Raw genomic sequence first — 19,265 nt, 5'->3', positions numbered from 1 at the left:
CCTCATAGGTGGAAATATCTTGCTGAAGGCCCTGCATAACCTATTAACAGTGGAACACAATAAAATTCGAGATGACTTTTACAAAAAAACCAAATAGCAATTTCAATCTATTTATACTAATCTAACTCTCTATGTGGAGACCACCCCAAATTTTTAGATCCCAAAGCCAGTCTCAATTGGAGGGTGAACTGTATTGTATGAACATAAAGCAGTGAATGAATAAATAGAAGAAAGAATGAGTGAATGCATATAGCTTGCCTGAATAAATATTGAATGAACGATGATTTATATCTTTCAAAAAAAATGTTCATCATCATTGTTATGGTAGTGGTGATGATAATAATTATAATGTTGATAATGACAAGAACTATGTTAATAATCTAATAATATTAAGCTATCTTAGAGTTGCATGGTAACAAACCTTAGTTAAATCATTCGCATCATTCTGCGCTGCCTTCTGATTGGCCAGCTCCTGATCTATTCTACTTTGACTCTTCTTTTTCACTTTTGTAGTATCATTGATTGCCAATGTTTCACCTGTTAAATCTACTGACACATCTCCTGGTTCTGGTGTCTTTATGTCACCTGTTAATGTATCACACAAATTAGGGATGATTCACTAACAGATGAGATAATGCACCATTGATAATGGTAAACTGATTTCAGATTAAACAAAAAGCAGTAAACTATTATTCTAGAATGTAGATGAATGTATTTATTTAGTAGGTGCAATGCAAAAGTGTTATGCTTGTGTGGCACACAAATAAGTATGTAAGTGTTAATTTTATAATTACAGGTATTTAAGTCCGAGGTACGACATTAAACTCCATCCGGTCGAAGTGTCGGCGACTAAACTGACAACCCTCTCAAATATGTCTTAGTGGCTGCTGAGGGGAGGATGTTTATGGTCGCCCAGCAGCAAGAAAAACCAATAGCTGAACAAAGGGCGGATGAGCTCCTCGGAGTCAACGGCCAACCATTAATTAGTTTAAGGAATAGGAGTAGTTTAGTCTCATTGTTATTATTGTTATTATGATTATTTTTTATTTTATTTTATTGTTATTATTTTATTGTTATTTGCTTTTTCTCAGTTGGCCTATATTATTTCTCTGTAAAGCGCATAGGGGCAATGTGCAATATGCGCTATATAAATATAACATTATTATTATTATTATTATTATATTATTTAATTAATTATTCTATAACACAGAAATCTATGTATGTTACAAATTTTACATCATCTTTAGATGAGCTCATAGTCTACCCCTTATGAACCTATTCTTATTTCATCCTTTGTTTATACATGTAATATCTATTTGGGACTCATTGTAAATATTGAATATCTCACTATCTTAATAAAAATCACATTCACATAATAAACACATATAATATGCTCATACACATCATACAGAAATTAAGTCTTTCTTCAAGAAAGTGGCAGTTTTGGTCATAAAGACAATATTGTCACTGTCAGGACTTGAACCCAACACCCAGGGTTTGGAAGGCAAGTCATAGCAAATACTCATGAAATATATTATATCTTTGCTCACCACTTTTTTTCCTTATGTTTCCAATATCAGATATGATCTTGCTCCTTGGACCTCTTTCAGGAAGTATCTGCATAAAACAAGTGTACAAAAAAGTATACAATAAAGTTACTTTTACTTTCTAGCACACAGGTGGGCAAAGTGCGCCTGACAGTGATGTTTTTTGCGGCCACGAAAATGAATTAAAAACCCTATGTGTTCGACTCGCCAAGCAACATGGCTAAAAAACACCTTATATTTTTCGACAAAACACCGATTATGAGAAATGTAACATTGAAACTGAGAATAAAGTGGTGTAAAAGCAAGTGCTTTGGGGTTTTTGAAAGCTCAAAGTTTGGGTGCGGCCCTCCGACCGATTTTTATGACCACCCCTATTCTAGCAAATGCAGAAATTATCTATCTGTGTTACTATGTATTTATTATATATTATGTATTGTTTATATTATGTGTTTGTATTTGAGTACTAGGTTTAGAAAAACAAATATCATGTACTTTTTTGTGAATGACAATAAATTGAATCTTGAAATTTAATATTAGTCTGTGATTACTTATAAAATAAAAACACTAAATATGTGCTTTCCTATTCAAGAAACCTGGAATAATCGAATAAACCCTGGTTTATTTTTTTCATCATAATTATTATTCTTTTCATTATTTAATATCATTAATAGTTCACCTGCACATCAGGTTGTGAATCATTTTTCTGTTGTGATTTTATGAACCTCTGAAACCTGTCCATGTCAACAACCTTTCCAGGAAAGTCTTTTGGAATATTCTCCTTCTCTTCATCTGAAGACAGATGTTCTAATGTAGAATCTAAAAAATCATAATTAACATGAATTTTAATTAGTATTTATGAATTACCAATGATTCCTTTACAAAACCTATAGAATTTCATATATAAGAAACCTTCACAAAAAGATAATACCCTATAAGATACGATAAAACATTATTTATGAGCCAACATCATCTACAGCATATCACCACCATCAACGCTATCAACATCAAAACCACCATTTTTTCTCTTAGATAGATAGATATTTATTGGATAGCACTTTTGAAACAGCGGCACATGTTGGAAAATACCTAATGATGTATCCAAAACAACTTCGTACAAAATGTAACAACAAAAATACATATGTCAACAAAAATACACCTACATGTTTTTTCATCATTAAGATATACTGTAAATCATAATCATCATCAACATTATATTATTTTTGAGCCACTGGGGCTCATAGCGCTGGAGCTTATCCCCAGTTTCTATAGTGTGAAGCGGATGAGAGTTGTACTCCCCCTGGATGGGACACTAGTCCATCGCAGGTTAGTCCCCAGCAGTTTGCTGGTACCCATTGATACAGCTGGGTGGACTGAAGCAATGTAGCTAAAGTGTCTTGCCCAAGGACACAAACGAATTTGCACAGCGGAGACTCGAAAACCCTGACCTTACGATTGAAAGTCCGAACCTCAACCACTATGCCAAACTGCCGCTACCTCATTATCACCATAATTGCTGTATTACCTTGGCTAGAACTGGTGACTTCGTTCAGAGCATAGGCATCCATTACAGACTCGCTGAGAGTGGTGAGCTGACTGTCTGTGTGTGGCCGCACAAATACTGGTCCCTGCAATCTGAATTTAAAGGAACTTCAATTACCATCGTTATATTTATTAATACATAGAGTTGGTTTTGAAGGTTGCAGGGTGAATTAAATTAGTAAATAATTATAGTTTTTAGGCACACCATGTGGTATATTAAGCTATAAATCTCAATCTGATGGTATCTCGGTTCTGAGAAGGACCATTTGGATTGTACTCTAACCATCTTCAGGGGAAGAAACCTATAATTATTTATTAACACATAAAATTGCTTTGCATAAAAAATACATGTCACAAAAAAGGTTACCTTTCTTGTGTGTTAGAGATCTGAGGAGCAAGGGTCACGTTTGGAATGGCCTCACGTCGACGTGGATCGTCTGCAAACAGGTCTTTCACTACGGACATGACACGATCACTGTGGGCGATGACATCACTTAGCTGCGCTTGGTCGTAGAGGACCTCCCGCAGGAAGGCACTTTTTGAATCATCTAAACTATTGGTTCGAGCTGAAAGAGAACAGTCTCACTATTAAGTCCAGGGAAGGCAGTAATCTTGACACTATACTGTTTTTATATTTTTATGCATTTTTCTTTTAATTTTATTTTGTAGTAAAGTGTAGTTTTAAATAATACCCTGGACCTCAGGGAAGAACAGTGTAACAATACTGACTGAGTATCCAGAATGAAGAAAGATTTCTATCTATCTATCTATTATAGGATGTGTGCTCTATCTGGCATTACAATGGTTTCTGTAACAAACATCTGTGATTTGCACACAAACTGACATCATGATGTCATGTCATATCATATTCATATGTAGGAAAATCACATGTATTTGTCAAAGAAAACTTGATTAATGTGCACTGACGAAGAAATTTGCACATAGTTGAGGCCTAAGAGCATTTGTGTATTTTTGCCTCCAAAACAGCAGCAGAAATGCACAATGCACTGGACCGGAATTATCTGAAGGAAGCTGTGTCATGTAGTATTACGTGTACTACAAAATTGATTACACATTTGGATTTATAAATTCTGTGTTCTCAAAAAATTTGTAGGTGTGTACATTCAGAGTCAATAGTATTGTACATAATATTATTGGCAAATATATTGCTTTAGTCTAAACATTATAATTCTTTCAACAGAATGCTTTCTATCCATGTCAAATGGCTAGATAAAGCAATTGGAATAATTATTAATATGAAGAGATTTTTTAATGGGGGTCAAACACCAGATACATTTTTAATTAAATAAACTATTACCACAATGCCCTTCTACCTCCATTTTGGTCTTAACATTTACCTTTTCTCAATGTCTTGGCCACCTTTTCACTTCTAACTGCCTCAAGGTTACTTGACATATGAACCTGCTTCCTCCTTATCTAACACAAAATTTAATAAAAAAAATTATAATTTTTTATTTTACATATAAATGTGGTATTATTTTTTTCACTATGCAAATTAATGCTGGAGTTGCTTACCATCCTTTTGAAACTATTCAATGTTTTAACTGATTGATAAAGGTTTTTCCCCTGGCTCTTATACTAATAATGCTAATAAACTGCCTATTAAAATAAAAACATAACTTTCCAACCAGCTCTACCTGAAAATTTAACCAGCCGCAGAAAAATTATGGAATGGTGAGTTATGTACAAATAGAAATTTCTTAAGACATGAAAAATGATAATTCAATTGAATAGTACCTGTTCATCTGGGCTCATTTTGTGCACTGTGAGATCTGAAACTGTATCCTAAAATAAAACAATTTGAAGAATTAATTTTCTATATCACCGGTAATACCGTAACAGTTTTTTTTTAAACGTATGGTTTACAACATCAAAACTGAGAGTTAAATGAAATAATAAAATCCATCACAAAAAACTAAACATTAAATTTTCATTATTGTTAATATCATTAAAGTTTTTAAAGCATTTTTATAACTGTTATGTAAAATTATTAATTTAAATAATATCGGCTTTGGTGAAATCTGGGGAAACCACCCGCCCAACCAAGAGTGCAATTTAAAATTTTTTTTTTTTTTTTTTAAATTAAAAAATTTAAAGCATCAGATATCAACTTCCGATGAAAAGGTGGTCAGAACAATTAAGTTCCGAGATAAATTTCTATTACTGTATTGTTATATTTTGTACAGTAATTGAAAATGAACGTGATGGACAAACAAAACATTCTCTATTCAGTATTGTTGCAAATTTGACACCATTAAATTAAATATATTTAAATAGAGTATTTAACTAACCTACCTATTGTGATTTTATATGTAGGCCTGTTACTTTGTTATGTGATTGTTTTACTATTGAATCTTGACCTCTTGGAAGACTAGTACTTATGTTATATTGAAAGAGTTTTTCTGTACTTGTAGTGGTACTGGTATAGGCATTTATAATGCGCCTCTTCCTTGAGGTTCTAAAGCACATTTCTTTTCCCTGGTCATTGGGTCCACATGATTGAACAGAAAAATGTACAAATTAACATTTGACTCACATCCCAAGCTGGTTGCTTCTTGGTTCTCTTCTTTTTCGTTCCAACATTTGTTTTTTTGTTGATCCTTTGAAATGACATTTTGTCTTCCTTGCTACATAAATATTAAGTCTGCAGAAGAATAGGTTATATCTGTTGCAAACATCTACTTAGAGATAACCAGCACTAATGATTAAAATAAAATTGTTGGACCTAGGCTGTACGAGAACCAGTCAATTCGAGCGGATGCCACTTCGAGCGAAGGCCAATTCGAGCGAATTCGAGCAGAATTTTTTTTGAGCGGATGCTAGTTTGAGCGGAAGAAGATCCACTTGTGCGAACATCAACCTGTGCGAGTTATATACAAATTACTCAAAATTTCCTTTTTGAGCTAAAAATTTTGACATTTTCAAAGGGGAAGGGGGGCACACAACAGTTCCAGAATAGATAAGTGAATAGCATAACTTAATTACAAATATAATTTGAGCTAAAAATTTGACATTTTCAAAGGGGAAGGAAGGGTGCGCACAACAGTTCCAGATAGATAAGTGAGTAGCATAACTCAATTACAAATATAATTTGCTTTTTTAAATACAGAACCCCAACCAGTGGTGGAGCTGGGGAAGGGGGAGGGGTGGTGAATTACCGTGAAAAAAATAATGGACACACGTCTCGTGTGTGTGCTTCTCGTGCACTCTAGTAAAATACACTTTCCGTTCTTTTTTAAGCTTTTTGTGCGCAATTCTTTTATAGTTTTAACTTGTTAGCAGCCATCTTGGTAGTCGGAGTTGCCAAGACTGTAATTCAAACATGGAGTAATTATCAAAAACTACTAAAAACCTTTCAGAACCTTAATAATCAGAGCATTTTTTTGCATTTAAAACAAATACAAGAATACGGCGACGATAAATTCGCCCTTGTTATAGTTCGCACTAAATGCATCCACTCGAACTGGCATCCGCTCGAATTGACTGGCATCCGGCTGTACATGTCCTACTTTTTCAGTTTGTCATTTGCTAGGTTGACACAGCTCTCAAGTGGCAGATCAGCCAAAGTCATGGATAATTGGTTAGTAAACAATTTATGGATAGCAGCAATTTTCACCGATTACCAGACTTTTCTTACTACTACTACAAGTTATGATTTTAAGATAATTCATATAATAAACATATCTTTACAAGCCCACATAGGCCTATTTGTTATATTTTAAAGAAATTATTAAAATTTTCAGCCTTCATCATATCATCTCAATTGACAATGACATTATCCTTATCTTCACCATCATCAGCATCATCATCATCATTATCAGTCACCATCATCAGCATCACCAATTATTAAGTCCTCCAGGCGTAGTTAGCCTATGCTATCTATCCTACCTGTATCCTAAAGGCGAAGGTGACAGACTTCAGTCCTTCATATTTGTTCGACCATTGGAGGATATGTTTGAAACCCGTCAGTGCCAAGGATGCATCCAATGACGTGATTCACCAGTGACATGTCGGTCCTTTTAACAACAATAATAATAATAATATGAGAAAAATACCAATAAAACACCAATAACAATATTTTTAAAATTAACTATTATTAAAATAATAATACTAAGACTAATATATAATAATAATATGAATTTAAAAAATCGAGAATTTTGTATTGTTTATATGGTAACAATAATAATATCAGCAAAAATTTAAACAATACATAATGTTAATGCTAAGGCTACTAATTAATATTAAAACTAACGGTAATAAAAACAACAATAATAATAAAAATGACACCAATAACAGCAATATTATTGTGGCCGAGTTGACTTGTGGCCGAGTTAACTTGTGGCCGAGTTGACTTGTGGCCGANTTGACTTGTGGCCGAGTTGACTGCAGCCGAACTTTTTGTGGCCGAGTTGATTTGTGGCCGAGTTGACTTGTGGCCGAGTTGACTGTGGCCGAGTTGACTTGTGGCCGAGTTGGATCGAATTCTCTAGGCCTAGTAGTACTCTAGTAGTAGGCCCTAACCTAGGCTAGGGCCTAGGCCAGAGCTCCTGCCGGGGACTGGGAGGCCTGCTGGCCTATATTCTAGGCCAGGAAATTAGGCTTCTCTCCATTCTAAACGAGTCCCAAAACTAACTTAGTTTTAGCCTAGAGAGTCTAGGTAAAAGACCTACACGATTATTTACAAATAAAAAGAATGACATCATATAACGTCAACCTCAACATCAACCAACTTTACTTACGTGTACTGCTGATGGTAGAAGTGGTACCTGGCCACTTGAAATTCCCGGTGTTGTCGTTGCCGGTATTGCGGTTTTTAAACCATTTGTTTTTCCAATTTTTAATTAAAATCAAGTAAAATACATATTAAAGACTACTGATATTTAAATAAACTTCAGTTTTCAGTTATTTAAATCGAAAACAGTAGACTGTTATTACGTTTTTTTGGTTTTTTTTACATTGGTTACACATTATTTGCCAGACATGCGGTTGTAAATTATATAAATTTGAAGCATTTATTACATCCTATTTTACATTCACCAATAACATTTTATTTTTATTTTCTCCTCCGTCTGGATGATTTTGGCAAAAGTATTTCCTAAATAAGAAAAAAAAAATTTAATTTATTTTTATTCCTCCCTCCACCAAAAATCCTTAAAAAATAAGTATGCGAAACAATGAATAAAAAAAAAGTCTTGCCTTAACCTAATAAATTAGGTAATACTAATAGCCTTCATCCTCGAGCTCATCATCATCTTCTTACTATAGTTAGGCCTAGGCCTAGATCGGTAATAAACCTATTTATACTTCAATTTTGCAGGTCGGCAATTCATTTTGCTATTTGATATATATCCCACCAGATTTCGATGTCTGCATTTTATTTTAGTCATTAAAAAAAATATTAATATTAAATTATGAGTTTGCATTGGCTCAGAGTTTAGGACTGCTAATCAGCGTAATGATTTGGGCAACTGTGCAGCTGGTCAAACCCGTACCCGGGGCATCAACGCTTGTCCTATTTGGTGGTAGGCCTAGATAGAAGAAGCTCCCTAGCTACTAGTAGACAAAAAATGAAATCATGAGATATTACAGGGTTCAAATTTGTGACCAATAAATATATAAATAATAAATATAAAGTTTAGGCGTAAATTACATTCAAAAAGCATGGAGGTATTCATTAGTTCACATAATAGGCCTAGGCCCCTAGGCCCTACTACTATACTTCGATGCTCCTAGCCTAGTTAATTATTTAGGGGAAAAGTTTTATTATTGATCATCTGTGTTTTAGAACGACGTTCAAGTAATGTCCTTGAGAAGAAACGTAAACTTGGATCAACTGGTTCAAGACATCCACAATTGGCAAAAGGTTGGTTACTTGGGCAATATCACATCAGTCAATCTTTTTTTTTTATTGATATTTATTATTTAAATTATCAATTAATTTACAACGTTTTTAATTAAATTCAGCAAATAGATGATTTATGGGAGACCAATCAACAACTTGAACTACACAAGAAAATACTACATAGACAGTGTGAAAACAGTGAAATAAAAGAGAAAAATGCAATTGAAGGTACTGTACTATATTTAAAACATTAAATACTGTTGAGATTCAACTGTTTTTGTCAGTTATGCTATGGGAAAGCAACCCTGTATTTTGAATGTTTATATAGCCTATACTTATATGGAGACTTGCAGTATACACTATATAATATACACTTATTTTTTAACAGATGCAAATGAGATGCATAAATTGGTGGATAAACTTCAGGGTATTCTAGCAATGAGGTGTGATATTGAAGGTAGATGTCATCTCAAAATTCAACTATACTATATTAAGAGTTATTAATAAATAAAGAAATACGCTATGTATTTCGATTGTGCCTAATATAACCAAGTAATACACACTACCAATTACCTGGATTATAAAAATAATAAAATAATATATTTATTTTAAAGATGAAAACCGAACACTTAAAGATCAGATTGAAGATATGCAGGATAAAGTAGCAATGCTTACAAAGGTACAGTAATTTAATTGTATTACAAAAGTTAAAATATATTATTTCTGTAGATTGTTTGGTGTGTGTGTGTTTAGATCATTGATTCATCAATTAAATTACCTTATCCTATTTAGTAATAAAATAAGTTTATATTTTCTAACAAAATAAAAGCTATATTTTAAATGATGAAATTAAAAATTTGACCATGATTTGACTAGGAGCATGGTGAGAAGGAAGATAAATGGAAAGAAGAAAGGCAAGAAATAATTGAAAGACATAAAGAAGCATTAGTCAATGTTACAGAAGATGCCAGAATAGAGGGTATGTGTTATATAACATCATCAAGAGATACAAAAAAAAAGTTTGGAGTTTGAGCACCTATAGAGGGCGCTATACAGATACTGTGCTTTTTCTTTTGAGTTAAAAGCAGAGTTTATGTTGTCCAGATTACACCATGAAGTTGGGGTTGGTTTAATGGAAAATGAAGTTAATTGAATTTTTTGTTGTAGAAGTAAAAAATAGATTCTCTCCTGCTGTATTGTCTCGTTCCTCATCTTCTTGTCATTTGCTTTGTGTTGCTGTGGAACAGGTAGCACGGGAGAGGTTGCATGACCAACAGAAAATTAAGTACATTAAGAATTTTGAGACATTAATAGTTACTGTAATGTGCGAATGCTGTCTCTTATACACATCTAGATGTGTATAAGAGACAGGGCTTGAGTACACTACATTATCAATATAATCATTATTCTCATTACTGTATGTACCAGATTTAATAAATCTTTTCTTAATTTATGTTCATAATGTTATTATAGTATGCATTTTTTGACCAATGTCTCTTTCATTTTTATAGTCAAAAAAGAAGTTAGCATTCTTGAAAGAAGTCTGGAAGAAAAGATACGAAGTGTAAGAACACTTCAGAAACAAATGGCTGATGCAGAGAAAGCAAAACACACAGAGATTATCAAACTAAAACTGGAGGTAATGCACATTGGTTGGTTATTTTTAAGTTTTCAAAACATTTTAATAGAGAAGCTAAGATAGAGGGTGTTACACTGGTTGAGTTTATTATCTATTCTTCAGCTTTTAAATATTTATAATATAATGTAAAAATGACACAGAATGATCAATATTGTGCTTTTAAGTGGAAAATACTGTATTAAATACTGTAATTACATTTTAATGTTTTTTTTTTTTGTTTTTTTAGGGGACCGGGGACGGCCCAGCCTCCCACAAAATCCTCCCCTAATATACAATATAAAATACCCTCATTTTCAATATTTATGAGAAGATAAATTATTACAACTCAAATGTAATCATTATTCATGAGCAATGTAAAAATGCATTTACCGTCTGATAAGCCCGCCCATCTGTTGTGATTTTTCAGTTGTTAAGTTTGCTTGACACTTAGATGACTATTGAATGTATATTTTGACAGATGAGTGCAGCCAAGAAGATGCACCAAATTGTATAGGCTATAGACAATATTGTGACGATGCAGATGGAGAGTTTGCACCTGTTGTTGTGCGCTGTCCACACATGTGTAAGAGGTGCCCCAGTAAGTCACTGCATTTTTCATGTGATCATTATTACCACTCAAATGTTTAAACATAGGCCTATGTAATAATTTATTCATGAGAAAAGTAAAAATGTATTCATGGCCAGCGGAACCTGGGGGGGGGCCCCCCCCCCACTTTTTGGCAAAAAATATATAATGTCTGGAGATTTTTGTATGATCGGAAAGAAATGCAAGAAAAGAAAGAGGAAAGAAGGAGGAGAAGGATGGGAAAGAGAATGTTTATCCAGTCCCCGACCGAGTTACATTTTCTCGCAATTCACATTGGCGGATCTGGGGGAGGGGGAGTCCAGTCCCCGACCGAGTTACATTTTCTCGCAATTCACATTGGCGGATCTGGGGGAGGGGGAGTCATCGGTCCTGACCCTTCCCTTGGGCCAAAAAAAGGGGGAAAAAGAATTCTAGACCTACCTGTTCAGGACCCGTGAGCTGATTTTTTTTTTCCGCCTTCTAGGAATCAAAAATGTTCACGGAGGAGAACCCCCGGATCCCCCTTTCTTTTTGGGATTTATCGATTCATGGAAAAAATTTGTATGCAACTACTCATATTTTTTTTTATTTTTATGTATGTACACACACATAAGGCCTATTTATTGTAAAAACAATGAGGAAAAATTACCTGACCGTTTTCAAGAGGGGAAAACCTTGGAATTTTGAAGAACTTAAAAGTAATTAAAAGACACCTCAGAAGTCGCTTTAATTAAAATCGCTAAAAGATACTTTAAAAATCGGGAAAGCTCATTTCCCACCATTTAGAAATCAACATTTTTCCGGGGAAAATCCAAACCTCCCTTTTCTCTTTGGGTTCATTGATTGATTATAAAAATTTTCAAGAGAGGAAAACCTTGAATTTTGAAGAACTTAAAAGTAATTAAGACACCTTAGATGTTGGAAAAGCTCATTTCCCGCCATCTAGGAATCAAAATTCCTAAATTACTCATTTTTTTTTGTATGTTTACACACATGTCAGGCCTATTTACTGTAATAAGAATGAGAAAGTTTACCTGACCGTTTTCAAGAGGGGGAAAACCTTGTATTTTGAAGAACAAAGTCATTAGACACCTAGCTCAAAAGTCGAGAAAAGTCATTTTCCGCCATCTAGAAATCAAAATTTTCCCGGTGGAGGACCCCGGACCCCCTAGATTTGATTCCAGATCTGCATGATCCATATTCCAATTCATCTTATGAGTTTCATTCATCTTTGGAAAACGTTAGGCCCGGCCCTAGTATTTACCGTCTGCTAAGCCCCGCCCATCTGTTGTGATTTTTCAGTTGTTAAGTTTGCTTGACACTTAGATGACTATTTAATGTATATTTTGACAGATGGCTGCAGACATCCCGATGCACCAAATTGTATATTCTATAAAAATTATTGTGATGATGCGGATGGAACTTTTGCACAAGATATTGCGTACTGTCCACACATGTGTGGGAGATGCCCCTGTGGGTAAGTCACTGCATTTATCACGTAATACTCTAGGTGTTACGTCTAGAGAGTGTCATGTTTTAGATTAATGGCTCTTCCACAGTGGCATGTTCAAACGGTTCAAAAAACATCCAGGGCCGTCGGAACCGCACCGGCCGCACCACTTTGGCCGGACGTACCACTTTTCTCAATTCTGTTAATACTTTAAAAAAAAAATATATAGGCCTACATTTACCTATACATTATATGACTTTATTATTAATGTTCGCATCGGATTGTCTTTTTAATGGTAGGCTTTTGTTTAAATATGTAACATAAAAAGACAATCCTATGCGAACATAATAATAAAGTCATATAATGTATAGGTATTTATTTATTTTGAGGAGGCCATCTGTCTCTTATACACATCTAGATGTGTATAAGAGACAGATATAGGCCTATATATATATGGTCACTTTTTAAAACGTTTTCGTAACTTATCTCTATCGTTTATCCTTCAGGTAATCATGTTTCATGAAACACATCACCACTCTTCCGTTCTACAGCAAATCGTAGACAGGTTAAAATATGATAATGATTTGTTTTTACCAGCTTCTTAAAGAACAGACAATAAAACACTTTTATCCGTAATCTGTTTGTATGAGTGCATGGTAATGGTTGTCGGATGTCAGAAGAGAAGTGAGAGAGAACTCTGTCCAACACACCTCATACAAAGTCCCCACATCCACATTCTATCAGTGTGCTATTCCGTTAATGGCATATCATTATAAGCAGCATATACGCTGTTAATAATAAACCAGTTTATTCGTATAGGCTTAACAGATGTACCTTTTGGATAGCAATGAGTGCAATGGTAGTGAAAATAAATTGCAAACCAAATGTTATCTATAATTCTATTAGTCTTTAAATGCAGTGTTTTCGCCAATAAGTCATCAAAATAATATATTCCTGATATAGTCAGCCAGTGACGTCAATTAATATTCTGTGAAGATACAGGCGTCTCTGCAGGAGGATTCCCGTAGCCAATCATTTGGTGAGTAAATCTGCGTTTACATTGAATCCGAATTATCAAATCGGAAAATCGAATCAGTGTGTAAGAATCGGGACACTAGCGCTCAGCGCATTAGAGACACGATTCAAATTTCAGTTCAGTTGACCCGAGGTGAATGCAGCTGAACACCACATGAACACACACACCCTCGCGCCCTCTCTCATATTTGTTTCTGTCTACTTCTTAGACCATAGATTTTTCCCTCGCTTTCAACTGATCTTTTAGTATAGTATAGTATAATATCTATTGTTATCCATTCCAGAAACACAGAATCAATTTACATATTACAAAATCAAGAAATCATTACAAAACCTAAGAGCAAAACATTGACAATAAGACCAAATAACAGAAGATCGGATCCGGAGATGTCCGAAAGTGGGAGGGGCGGAAGTGGCGCTGATCGAGATAACACTACACTAGGGGTCCGGGGCGGGGCATGCCCCCACGAAACTCTGGTGTTCTAGACGCCCACAATTAACTTGTCAGGCGCCTTGGGCGACCATTTTTGTTTTTTTTTTACTTTCTTTACTTTTTTGCTTTCTAGAAGGTGGGATCCGGGCCGGCCTGACCCCCTCCCATCAAATTCGCCCCTGCTTTAAGCTGATAGGTGTGTTTCAGAAAGGATCCCCAACAAAAACAAAATACGGAAATATAGATGATATAATTAAGTATTAAGACAAAAAAGAGAATATAACAATATAACAATATGTACAAATTTTAAACGTACACATTTTTTAATTTATACAAAAAAACGCTTGATATCTGTTACTCTTTTCTATCTGGAAATATGATGTTACTTAATTATTTTTAAGAAGCTGTATGTTGTATTTCTCCCGATCATTGCTGAACTATATTGACCTGAGTCTCAGTCTCAGCGATGGCTCCAGAAATTTGCCTACAGGGGGTTGGACATGATAGTTAGGTGCAAACTACAGCCTCGACCAGGATCCCGGGGAGAATTTTTTTTTATGGATTTGGATATTTGGATAGGCGAATTAATATTTTTGGTCAGACGACCTGCTTGTTGTCGATGATTAGTTCCAGACACTTCTAATTTTTTTCAGAATGCAGAAACAATGTTTAAGGCATGTTTATACTTCAACGATAACGATTAAAAAAAAGCTAAAAAGCAATTGTTCATATAGAAAATAGAAGAAATAAGAGAAGTTTTTACACAATCACTTTTTAGCTTTTTTATCGTTATCGTTGAAGTATAAACAGGCCTTTACAGTGGCAGCGGAAGTAGTCAGACAGACCTATTGTGCTCATACGAGATAATTAATATCATCTTATCTAGAATCATGCTTTATTATAGACAGGGGTGGCTCCAGGGCTTGCCCGACGTTATTGGGGCAAGGTCCCCGACGAGGAGGCCATTGTCCCTGACTAGAGCAAAGCATATATAATTTAGGGTTTCAAAGGCAGGGGCGGATTTAGGGGTGGGGGAGGGCTCGCCCCCCCCGCCTCCCTCCCCCCCCCCCCCCCCCCCCACTTTTTTTTTGGAAAGTAAACAAGAAAGAAAAAACTGATCACCCAAAACGGCCCAGAGGTTATTTTCGGTCGTCTAGAAAACAAAAATTTTGCGGGAAATGCCCCCTGACCTCCAAGAATGGTGTTATATCGAGCGGCCCCACTTTTTCCCCCTCCCCATTTCGGACATCTCAGATCCGCTTCTGAAAGGCTTATTTAATCGATTATAGAGTCTACTACTAATATCATAGTCCTACATGCCAAGTTAGACTAATATGCAAGCGTCAGACTTTTGTCCTTAAAACCCCTCCCTATAGGATATTGTAGGCAGCTCCATAATTTTATTTGTTGAGGGCGTTACTTAAAAGAGAAAGCCAACCAAACTCAACCAGGATGTAGTGCACCACCATTTATTTGTGTTCCAATGTATAATGACAAAACCAATCCTATTTTTATGTACTGTAGATGAATATTTAGCAAGAAATCTACAAAGTATACACATATTTTTATCATATTAGGTGATGCTGCATTTATGCGTGAGATTTTGGTCGTTAAACGTGAGAGCGTGAAACACCCAGAATGCGTGAGCCTTGGCTCGTATGTGTAGAAAATAGGCTTACATAAGATATTTTTTTGTTTCTCCAATTGAATTGTGGTTTTTTCCCCCGACTGGGGGCGGAGGTGGAAGCTCTCTCGGACATGGGTGGGGTGAAATTCAACCTGGAGAGGGCCAAATTCATTGCCGTATGCAAGTTTCATACAAAGGCCAAATATACTGAGAGAGGATCCATATGACCTCGGCATCGTTAATTTACTTATATTTTACTCATTTTAAACACGACTTCAACTAAACATGATATTTATTGTATTAAAAAAAGATGAATGTTCCTTAAAGTCAATATTCAACAATAATTATTATGATATGCTGATAGTGAACTAACAATGTTAGCAATTCTAAGCCTTTTATAACCGTGACTCATTATACTCAATCTTCCCTGCGTAGTCATTCGTTGTTTTGTATTTCTGCACGATGATCATCAAATATCATAAGTGTTTAAATGAAAATAATTGGTTAATGAAACAGACACATGTTGTTTAGATTCTAATAAACCAATACGTAGTTTGAACTGCTCACACCCATATCAATATCAATCGACATTTAAAACAAAACTTCTGTTATCAACAAAAACATCTACGAGTTTCAGAGGATCTAGTGGGGGCATTTAAACACCTTAAGACCAAGAAGGAATTCTCAATGATAGGACTGATGTTTGTTTGGACCCTTCTGTCTGAGCAATCACTAATGCCTCCGCCGCCGCAACACCACTTTATCTGCAGCTCCAATTGTTAAACAAGAAAGTGACTGATTATTTTCTCAGATGTCTTGGACTTCTTTGCGTCTGGGAATATGTTGAAATAGCCGAGAGATAGAGTCGGTACGAAGAACGCATCTCCTCCCCCGTCCCACCCACTTTAATAAAATTCGGTAGGTTTGATGCCAAGATTGCTGTATAATAAACGACTTCTATGGCATCAAGTTTAAAGTGCGTGTGACTGTTCCTTAACACAGAGAGGTGGCGGTAAAACACTATATATGATGTACGGTATGTATACAACTATGATGTATCGCCGTATAAGATCGTATGGTCGGGCTCTGTGGACACTGCCACACGAAACTGCAATGTATAGGCCTTATTATATATATATGTATATATATATATATATATATATATATATATACATATATATGTATATATATATATGCCTATGTATGTATGTATGTATATATATGTGTATGTGTGTATGTATGCTGTCTCTTTTATACACATCTAGATGTGTATAAGAGACAGGTTTTTACACAATCGCTTTTTAGCTTTTTTATCGTTATCGTTGAAGTATAAACAGTGGCAGCGGAAGTAGGCAGACAGACCTATTGTGCTCATATGAGATAATTAATATCATCTTATCTAGAATCATGCTTTATTATAGACAGGGGTGGCTCCAGGGCTTGCCCGACGTTATTGGGGCAAGGTCCTCGACGAGCTCGCCTTGACAGCGAGAGGTCGCAGGTTCGAGTCCCGCCAGAGGCATTTTATTACACAATTTCTTTATTCATTTATTTACAGGACTACATTCGTTGAGAGCTATGCTATACGATGTATTTATTAAGTCCTTTATCTGAACACTGTATTTACCTTTCTTTGATTATTTATATATATATATATATATATATATATATATAATAGCAAAATCGGTTGCTGAAAAAGATAATATGTACACAGAAAAATAAAATGGAAGACAGCAAGGTATATGACACACTATTTAATGAAACTCGAGCACTTTTGGTCTCATTGTTTGAAACTTAACTCAAATTTAATTGTTTTTCATAAATCGACTATCGAGGTTAGGCCTACATGATAATTTCACAGTTTTGATCTTACAAAAATATTTAATTGTGGTCATTATAATTTTCCCAGAAAACCAATTAAGACACTACCAAACGTCTTAGTGTGAGTTCAATAATAAAAAGTTTTGGTTCTGAAACTTTTAAGGTTCAAAATGGAAACTGAAACTTTAAGCTTGACCCATCATTCTGCGCATTTCACCAATTAGAAGACAACGAATTATATTAAAAGCACACAACCTTGTATCAACAACTGCACTAAATGTGTAAAGACCCTTTATGTTATTAAGCTAACAAATCCTAAATTATTAAACGCTAAACTTTTCATCGATTCATTTGTACTCTTTTGTATTTTCAGACAATAATGTATAATTTTGACAATGTATTAACAATTCTGAGTTAATTTAAAACGTTGATAAACACAAAAGGCATCAGGCCTACTATACAGACGTACAGAAACTCAATTTTTGGTGACTAAACAAATTTAACGAATATAATTGGTACGTCAGTTATACTGTGTTAAAATACTTCCACAGCTCATCACAGATCACTTCAAGGAGCTTATCTGTAATTGAAAAAATATAATCATAAGTACTTTTGAATATATATTTTTTCATTGCTTAATATAACATATCACCCAACGAACGATTCTCGTATTCTGGTATATTTTCCATTTTCTTGTATATCGTGGTTATTGAACATAAATAACTAGTAGTGCATAGAGACAAGATACATATGCAAAGGAATTTATCTCAATTAATATAGAACTACAAGACGGAGAGGGTGAGAGGGAGAGGAGAGAGTAGACCACTGATGTATCCTGACACAATTGCAAGAGATAGGCCTAGGCCCTACTGGTATTGCGCTAGCACTGGTCAAAGCGCTGTGGCGTGTCCGAGTGTCATCTATCTCGACCGCGGTCGACGAATGATAATGAGTATGATGATAGCTAGACGGATAATTGGTTATGTATTTATACTAACGTATTGTGGATATAAAAGCCTAGCAGTTATGCAATTTAATGGAGTTCCAGATTCCAGAATTTGAATTCACGTACTGTATGAATATTGTATTATACGTGATGAAGGACGGGTAGGGGGTAAATGAAAATGTGATGATTGTCCACGACATCGATGTGTTTGATTGTTTTGTCCAAAATATACAGCAAGGGATTGAGGTAAAGTATTATCCTGGACATGAATATTTCTATATTAAGGTCAAGTAAGCTAAATATTAAATAATTTTCAATTTCAAAAAGATCAGTCGTGCGCGGCGGGTAGTGTAATGCGTAATATTTCAAATCAATTCAATGCGACTTTACTTCCAGTTCCATCATCAATATACATTATGAAACATGAGTAATTCAAACATAACAATTATAATAAATGTAATTATTAAATTATAAGGAATTGAAAAAGGGCATACAAAGCAAGTATCTGTTATCATGTAGCCCTAATAATAATAACAATAATAATAATAATAATAATAATCAATAAATAATAATAATAATATTATAATAATAAAAATAATAATAATAATAATAATAATAACACATATTACATATGGATTTATTTTGAAATAAAATCAATCAATCTATCAATAAAAAATAATTTAATTATATGTATGCGTGTGTCAGAGAGGGGTGATGTATTGAGTATATTCAGGACAATGACGGCTCCAGCGGCTGTCTCTTATACACATCTAGATGTGTATAAGAGACAGGGTATACAC

The 19,265-nt window shown here is 34.7% G+C and overlaps 2 protein-coding genes and 1 long non-coding RNA gene across 3 annotated transcripts in view; 1 reads left to right on the top strand and 2 right to left on the bottom strand.

Annotated features, from left to right (window-relative positions):
- Window positions 1-421: 421 nt before the first annotated feature.
- Window positions 422-5,721, bottom strand: LOC117123355 (spindle and centriole-associated protein 1-like; the record flags this gene model as incomplete). The annotated part of the gene is made up of 8 exons (XM_033269238.1): window positions 5,644-5,721; window positions 4,845-4,892; window positions 4,445-4,523; window positions 3,454-3,652; window positions 3,070-3,179; window positions 2,224-2,363; window positions 1,551-1,617; window positions 422-585 (listed from the first exon to the last, which is right to left on the bottom strand). Coding segments are annotated over exons 1-8 (885 nt in total), but the record flags the coding sequence as incomplete, so codon positions are not given.
- A 3,186-nt stretch (window positions 5,722-8,907) lies between these two features.
- Window positions 8,908-13,457, top strand: LOC117123353 (spindle pole body component 110-like). Its single transcript, XM_033269237.1, has 9 exons — window positions 8,908-8,970; window positions 9,072-9,177; window positions 9,338-9,406; window positions 9,564-9,628; window positions 9,826-9,928; window positions 10,461-10,588; window positions 11,046-11,165; window positions 12,507-12,630; window positions 13,110-13,457. Exons 1-7 carry the CDS (start codon window positions 8,908-8,910, stop codon window positions 11,079-11,081), a joined length of 570 nt encoding a protein of 189 aa, XP_033125128.1. The 3' UTR covers window positions 11,082-11,165; window positions 12,507-12,630; window positions 13,110-13,457.
- A 3,980-nt stretch (window positions 13,458-17,437) lies between these two features.
- LOC117123354 overlaps window positions 17,438-19,265 on the bottom strand; it is a 5,959-nt gene continuing 4,131 nt past the window's right edge. Inside the window, exon 4 of the long non-coding RNA XR_004447847.1 lies at window positions 17,438-18,099. This is a non-coding gene — a long non-coding RNA (uncharacterized LOC117123354). The remainder of the gene's footprint in view (window positions 18,100-19,265) is intronic.

Source organism: Anneissia japonica, unplaced genomic scaffold (assembly GCF_011630105.1).
Source record: "Anneissia japonica isolate Jap-2015-1 unplaced genomic scaffold, ASM1163010v1 scaffold9357_len27499_cov117, whole genome shotgun sequence".
Lineage (NCBI taxonomy): Eukaryota > Metazoa > Echinodermata > Crinoidea > Comatulida > Comatulidae > Anneissia > Anneissia japonica.
Note: the sequence above shows the minus strand (reverse complement) of the source record. Positions and strands in the feature narration are given on the sequence as shown.